Source organism: Grus americana, chromosome 20 (assembly GCF_028858705.1).
Source record: "Grus americana isolate bGruAme1 chromosome 20, bGruAme1.mat, whole genome shotgun sequence".
Taxonomy (NCBI): domain Eukaryota; kingdom Metazoa; phylum Chordata; class Aves; order Gruiformes; family Gruidae; genus Grus; species Grus americana.
This window is the reverse complement of record NC_072871.1, coordinates 5,560,705-5,568,023: the sequence shown is the minus strand read 5'-3', so window position 1 is coordinate 5,568,023 and position 7,319 is coordinate 5,560,705. Positions and strand designations below refer to the sequence as shown.

At 54.6% G+C, this 7,319-nt stretch overlaps 1 protein-coding gene across 2 annotated transcripts; it reads right to left on the bottom strand.

Annotated features, from left to right (window-relative positions):
* Positions 1 to 1,817: 1,817 nt before the first annotated feature.
* On the bottom strand, positions 1,818 to 7,182 carry LOC129215465 (alpha-1-acid glycoprotein 1-like). 2 transcript variants are annotated; one of them, XM_054848652.1, is made up of 6 exons: positions 7,019 to 7,182; positions 6,310 to 6,452; positions 5,592 to 5,665; positions 4,639 to 4,749; positions 3,760 to 3,863; positions 1,818 to 1,966 (listed from the first exon to the last, which is right to left on the bottom strand). In XM_054848652.1, the coding sequence occupies exons 1-6, from the start codon at positions 7,115 to 7,117 to the stop codon at positions 1,832 to 1,834; spliced, it is 666 nt and encodes a 221-aa protein (XP_054704627.1). In that variant the 5' UTR covers positions 7,118 to 7,182; the 3' UTR covers positions 1,818 to 1,831. The 2 variants fall into 2 exon arrangements, with proteins under 2 accessions (XP_054704627.1, XP_054704628.1); XM_054848653.1 differs by lacking the exon at positions 1,818 to 1,966 and adding an exon at positions 2,019 to 2,166.
* Positions 7,183 to 7,319: the final 137 nt, after the last annotated feature.

Here is a 7,319-nt window from a genome sequence, read left to right as displayed (position 1 = left end):
CTGCATCTCTTTCTCAGTACAGTTTAGTGGTGCTGTTTGCGGCTGGACTCTTCCTGGGATGAATCTCCTCAAGGATGCTGACGCTGGGAGTGACTCTCCCTACGAGGACCTGGGAGAACAGAATTAAGGGCAAAACCAGCAAACCTGAGATCAAGGCTGACGATGGCAGTGATGAATCAGGGATGTTTGGGTGCTGTTACCCTGTCTCTGAGTGCTTCTGGACTTTGCTCATCTGTGCAGTATCTGTAACTCTTCAGAGAAGTAAGTTTCCCTGAAAAGCTGGAAACTCTGCAGTCCAATTATGCCCTTGAAGGAACCTGGCTTATGGGTTTTAAAAAAAAAAAAAAGCCTTTGTACAATTTTTTTCTTAAACAAAAAGCCAACCAGGACCAACCTATCCTTGAAGGTCATTCAGGAGCCGTAGCTGGTAGTGCAAGGGGCCTCTGATATGGTTAACAGAACTCGCTGCAGGGGCCGGACTGGGTTTGTTGGTTCCTTATGTGTCTGATTGTAATTCAAGGCTTTTTTTTCAGCTATAAATCTACTCATTAAGTCTGGGTCCCTGTAATCTGAGCCACCGTTTTCCAGCGGTGTCAGCTTCGGTCAGCTGAGACGCTTACTGATGTGGGCCCAAGGCTGCTGGCAGCATCCCCCGTCGCCCCCCTGCCCTTGCCCCTCCGGGTGGGGGGTTTTGTTTTGTGTCACACGCTGATAAAGCTGTGTCTGAAGCAAGGGCTGTCCAGGTACCGGTGCCCTGAGACCCGGAGGGGATCGGCTGTACTTGTCCTTTTCACTCCAGGAATCGGGCCAAAGGCTCAAACTGAAATGCTGCCTGGTAAAGGGTGCCTGGAGGGACCGAGGGAGGAGCAGGGCTCTCTTCTTCCCTGTGTTCCCTCCAGCTTTTCTCCTCTCCTTCCTTTTTAAGGAAGAGAGAGGTTTTCAGTGCTTAATTACTAGGTTAGAGCTGAGACAATTGCTTTCCACACATGCAGTAAAAGCAGTCTCTTTAAACCCCCCACTTGCACAGACACCAGGTGACCCTGTTTTCCTCCATTTGGGCTGGGGGTGCGATAGGGGATGCGTGAGGTGCCTGGTGAGTGCAGGGGTGGACTGGGGGCACGGAGAGCAATGTGAATTTTGGCACTTGGACCTTCTTGCCTCTGGGGTGCCAAGCTTATTGGGAAATGAAGAAACAAGACCTTTTTCTCCAGGGAAGTAAAAATCCAGCCTGGGTTGGGTTAGCACCCCCTCCCTCCCTGACAGGAGGTCAATTTTTCAGTGTCCTCATACTGTGTTGCAAACCTTGCTGTGGATGAACCTTATCAGGAAGCTCCTGCCCACCCCAAAGGGGTTTGGGCAGGAAGATCTGTCCCAGCTGGGCTACTGCTGCCAGTCAAGCTGCTTTCCAGAGAACTGGGTGGTGGCTTCTGGCTAAGCACCCTCTTCCTCTCAGACTGTACAGTTAAAGATAAGTTTCTAGCCTTCTATAGAGTCCAGTTACTCATCAAATGCTTGGCACACTCATTTAAAATAGTTAATGATTGCCCTCTTCTGGTTAGCCTCTATTACTGCTTTAGTTAAATACTGGTTTTTCAGTAGAGCGCTCTTGTGAGCTTGGCGTGAAGCTGAGTCTGTGCTGAAAAACCTTCCACGCATCACCTTGTCTCGTATCCCTCATTGCCTGGGGTTGGCTTTTCCCAGCCCCTAGCTGAGTGACACACGAGGTGAATCGGGTGTTCAGTTTCTTTTTGCAAACCCCGTTTCTGATCTCTTCAGAAGCCCTGCTCTCCCACATCTCGGCAACAAAATGCATCGAGTTTGAGCAAGACGTTTATTGTTTAATGTGGTGTTGGTTACCCGCGGTCCCAGGCTGGTGAGTACCCGGAGGAGGTGATGCTGTGACTGCAGCCGTGGGCTCTGTGCATGCGCTATTTCCTTTTTCCATTTCTTTCACTTGACACAGCTCCTTCCAAAACAGCAATAACAGAATAAGTTGAAACTGCCAGTGTACCAGCGGGAGAGAATTTACTGAAGAAAGAAGTATTTTCTTTTCCTTTTTCTCTTATTATAAGTCTAAGAGGGCCTAGAGAAGCTTGGGGCTTCCCAGTCACAGACACTGTTTGTCCAGGTGCTGAGCTGCTGCTGGTGCCATTTTCCACGCCTGTGCTGTAAAGAGGAAAGCAGGTTTCTGGAGCAAAGCTGTGCTATGCTGGGGGGATCACTAAGTGTGAGCTGAAGGAAAGGAGGATTCAAACTTTTTGAGAAATAAGTAAAAAGCTCGTGCTACCCGGGCACTCAGAATTAGCGTGGTTTAGGCTCTGCTCACGCCTTGGCCTGATCAGTGGTACATGAGTGTCTGCTCTGGTGCTCTGTTCACATCCATCTCTTTCAGCCTGACGACAAAGATCCCCAAACTCTATTCTGCGTGCGTTTAATTGGATTCATTTTACTCCTTGGATGTGGTGTCCTGTCTCTTCGCTGGGTGTAAAACCCTTCTCAGCTAACAGCGATTGCACCGGAGCTTGTAAGGATGAACAGTTCTGGCACTCAGCTTGCCTTTCTCTAAACTTCATTCATCTTGCCCCAAATTAAATGTGATCCAGATGCCCGCTGTTGATTTGGGCGAGCTGGGCCCTGTCTCCTAGGTGCTGCCCATTGCCTAATGGGGAGAGGAGACCTGCCCCTGCCCCACCACGAGAGTTTGAACCTGTGCCGGTGTCCCTGTCCCCAGCTCCCCTGAATATCCCTGGGATAGTTCTAAAAGAAGCATCTTGAGGCTGGGGGGTGTCAGGGGCTGTCTTGGGTCCAGCCTGGCAGCTCAGAGTGGAGTTTTGGGCATCTCTGGAAGCTCAGAATCTCCTGCTGTTGACAAGCAAATGGCTAGGATGTGGATGGACAGGATGGGACAGAAAAAGGTAAGATATTTTTTTCATCCCCCCACTTTGCAAAAGGGAGCCCCATCAAGCTGGCTCAGGGACTGGGTCATCTGCAGGATAAAATGTCCTAAATCAGGTGGCAGGGGCTGGGTCCAGTTAATGTTTTGATGAAAAAACTAAAGGAAAAAGTGTTTCTGTGGCAGTGGAGGGTTTTGCCTTTTCCCTGGTGTCCCTCGGGGCTGGACCCCCGGCCCAAAAGGACCCTCTGTGCTGGACACCCCCGTGCCGGGGCAGGAGGAGGGCTGGCTTGTGCAACCTTCCTGAGCCAGCCAGGCTCTGAACCCGCTCATCACGCAGCACCTCAGGGTGCCGGTAAAGCAAATCCCAATCTGAAAACAGCCCGAGGTTCTTAGGGCTGTAAATGGTTGCCACCTTGGCTGAAGCGGGGCCGTGCAGCGCCCCAGGGCACCAGCCCCTCCTGCCCCTTGCTGCAGCTCCTGGGGGCGGCTGGCCTCTGCTGGGGAAGCAAAATCAGGAGTTTCAGAGCAAAATCAGGAACTTTGGGGTAAAAATCCCATGCTTTAGTTATCTCCCCCCCTAGCAGGGGGAGGCAGGCAGTTACCAGTCTTCCCACTGGAAATGCTCGGATGCAGGTATTTGGTTTGGGGAGTCACGTATACGCAGGGGGTGTTATTTTAAACCACCGTCACTGCTGAAGCAAGCCTGCCTTTGCTTAGTCCCTTAAATCATTTCCACCACCTTGACAATCTCTGAGGCCTTGGTTTGATGGCTGGAGCTACAGCCCGGGGTCTCAACACCCCTGCCCGGGGTGGGGGCTGCGGCAGCTCTGCCGACCCTCGCCCACCCGTGAGCAGCCACGTACCGTTTTCCACGGTGCGTACACGATCTCCTCTTCCCTCAGCCCCAGGAGCTTGGCATGATGCTCAAACTCTTCCCGGTGGGCTGTGCTCACATTCGAGTTCCGAGCTGCAAAAGGAGAAGCATTTGCCAGGCGTTAAATACAGACCGGTGGCCTCAGCACGGCCCTTCGTGCCACGTCCCTGCCCTCGCTGCCTCTCTTGCCTGTGCTCCCACCAACGCTTGCTGCGGAGGTGACCTCTGCCAGGGTCTCTCGCCCCTGCAGCGAATATACCTGAACAAAACCAACCTCGGGCATCACCTTTTTTTAACCGTCTGCTCAGTTAGCTCTGGTCCTGTCGCTTCAAGGGGTTGCAGGACAGTCTGATACTCCTGGGGAGGGACCGAGGCTGAATATGGAGGCTGTTTTCTCTACGTGTCTCTGAACTCTCTTAAGCAATGGCTTTGCAGCTTGGAAGGGCCATGGGACGCCTTATCAAGGTCTAAAATGCTGCTTTATGGGGTTGTGGGTACATCTGATCGGCTTTGCCTGTGCCAGCGCTGCAGAGCCACGTGCTCTGCCCTGGGAGGTAAGTACCGAAAAATCATGGCTGGCTTGAAAATATTGAGATTTTTACAGTGATAGGGATGCTGAATTGTATTTGCTTCCTGTTCTTTGAATATTTATGGTGTAAGTGGGTTTTTGTCTTTAACTTTCTGCTCTGCCAAGATATTTAGATTTTAATGGGATTTGTAAATACTGTGACCCCTGGAGCAGCGGTCTCAGGAAAATCACCAACTGTTGACAAAACCAAGTTGCTGCATGGCTGTAGCTGGTAATTTTATGTGCGTATTTTGGTGTCCCACGATAGCTTTAAGTTACTTTAGGATGGAGTCTGCATACCATAGAGATACAGTCCCAAATACGTCCTTTCCCTTTGCAGTTGGTACTGGATAAGTAAAATGTCTTCTGAGCTGAGGTTCATCAGCGTCCCCACGGTTTGATGGGTCTTGGCTTCAAGAGAACAGAATCGAGGTTGGGAACAGCCACGATATTCAGACGCTCAGTGCTGCAGCAGCGATAAACCACAGCCCGGGTAGGGGCAATGCCCGTAGCCCCGGGGACCTGACGTGGTGCGAGTTGTTCGGCTCCGGGTTTATTTGAATTGTATTTCCTAAATGTGGGCCTGGGGCGTGAAGGAGCCAAAACCACCCAGCTCCCGTCCTACCGTTGCGATATGCTGGACACCGCGGCTCGCTGGTGCTCGAGGCATTGAACAGGTCTGTCCGGCCCTGATTGCCTGACCTGGCAGCTTGGGGGGCTGTAAAAATGGGGAGAAACTCTCCGCTGCTCGCAGCAATGCTGGCTTGGCCGGGTCGGTGCAAACCGTGGCGCTGGGGTTTGCAGTTCCCACCCCAAATGGCTCATTCCCTTCCCTCGGTGAGGAGGAAACGATTTCAGAGCTGAAACCTGGCATAAATGCTCCCCTCCTTTCCCGCCCAAGGGATTGCAAAATAACTTTACAAAGGAGGCGGGCTCCTTCCTTGCGATGGGAGCAGGTTTGCTCCTCGCTCCCTGCACGGCATTGCTTCGGGGGATCCAACCCATCTTGGTTGCGGGGCTGTGACCGGCGTAACCCCGGGGTTGGCCCAGGAGCGGGACTGACCCAGGGTGCCCCCGGCCCTGGGGAGCTGTTTGGAGTCCACCAAGGCTTCAAATGGACAAAGCACCCCGGGAATAAAATGCGTCAAGACGATGTAAAACATCGACATGGGCCCTTTGCCTGTCTCAGCCCGTCTGAAAAACAGACTGGGTGATAACGCCGACGGTTGTGCCCACCGGTGCCCACTGCTCACCGTGCTTCACCAGCGTGGTGTTACCGACAGCGGTTTTGAGGTAGGTGGAGTTGTTGGTGAGACACTGGTCCCCTCTGGAGAGAAAGAGGGGAAGAAGGTGATGAGGGGAAGGAAAGCAGAGACCCCCCATGGGCTGGAAAGGACCAGCAAAGCCCTGGACTGGGCTCCGGTCCCGGCTGTGGGACGGGGACCCGGCTGTGCCAGCTCCTGCGCAGGGTTAACTGCTCTCGAGCTTTTCCCCTGTGCGTTTGCCTGACCTCCGCCTGCAGCTCCTGCTCTCAGCCTTGCCTGGCTGAAGGGCTCCTTGGCGCCGAGATGTTTTCCACCCCAAAAGAACTGAAGCAGCGAAGAGCTGCCTGCGTTGGCACAGAAAAATCCATCCCCTTAAAGTTTGACCCTGGGGAGGAAACAGCTTTCGGTGCGGGGCAGAGTTAGCAGCCACAGTGCAGGGATCCCTGGAAAGGTCTTCTCCTCCACAGGGGTCTTCTCCTTGCCTGTGCCCTGGAAAACTTACCTAAACCTGGGGGCTGTTGAAATAAATAAATAAAAGAATGGGTGAGGAAGACGGGGGAATGCATGCACGGAGCAGCCGGGAGCGACTCTCCTTGGGAAAACCAGTCTGAAACCGTGTTCGCATCTTGCGTCGAAATGGCTGCGGGGGCTGCAGCACGGGGGAGGAGACGGGTTGGGGCAGGGGGACCCGCGGATTGCATCTCACATGGCCATGCGCTGGGTGAGGAGCAGCTCCCGCTCGCCGGCACGGGGCTCCACGTGGAGGTAGCCGTGGTCGATGAGCAGCATCTCCAGGAGGTGCTGGGGGAACTGGGCGGCCCCGGCCATGTACAGCCACGTCCCCAGCAGCTGCGGGGAGAGAGGCGCAGGGCGGTGAGAGCTTTCGGGTTTGCAGGGGGAGCTTTGGGGAAGATATTTCCACCCTCCCCGTGGTAAAATTGTTATTTTTGACCTCACGCCTCTGCCAGTTCTGCCTTTTGCACCTCACGGGCAGCAACGCGATAAAACCTGTGTAAATGCACGGGGGGGGCGGGGGGGGGGGGGGGAGATAGCTGAATGTGGGGATTGGGAAACAGTGCTGGCGCTGGCTCCGTGCCCCTGCGTGGTGCGGCAGGGCCAGGGCGGCCTTGTGCTGCTGGGGGGGGGCGGAATTTGCACCAAAAAATATGCAGCCAGCCCCCGCTTTGTTTCAAGGTTGTCTCTGGGACTTGCTGGGGAACCATGAGAAAACTGGGTAATTTGGGGTGTTTTGGAAAGCACGTGTTTCCTGGCGTTTTGCAGAGGTTGCCTTGGCAGATGTGCCAGGAGGAGCAAGGGTGGGTTCCCCCTCCCCAGGGGGAAAGTGAGGCTTAGCAGAGCACCCACAAACTCGCTGCAGGAGTGGGCCATCCCTCCAGGGCTTGGGTCCCTCCTACCTTCAACGCCGTGGTGTTGTCCGGGCGCGGGGCTCCGCAGGGGAAAGCGGCCGTGGGCAGCAGTGCTGTGAGGCCGAGGATGGCGACAACCGCGGCCATGGCTGCCTGGCAGCGAGGAGCGAGCGACGCTCCGGACAGACGGACGCTCTCACTCGGCTGCTTGCTTTCGCAGCCCTGCGGGGGGGCAGCGGGGGGGGGGGGCACAGGATGTGCTGGAGGCTGCCGGCTCCACACCAGTGACGCAACCAGCACTTTTTGGGGACGTTGCCCAGAGAAGAGCCGCATGCCCGGCTCTGAGCTT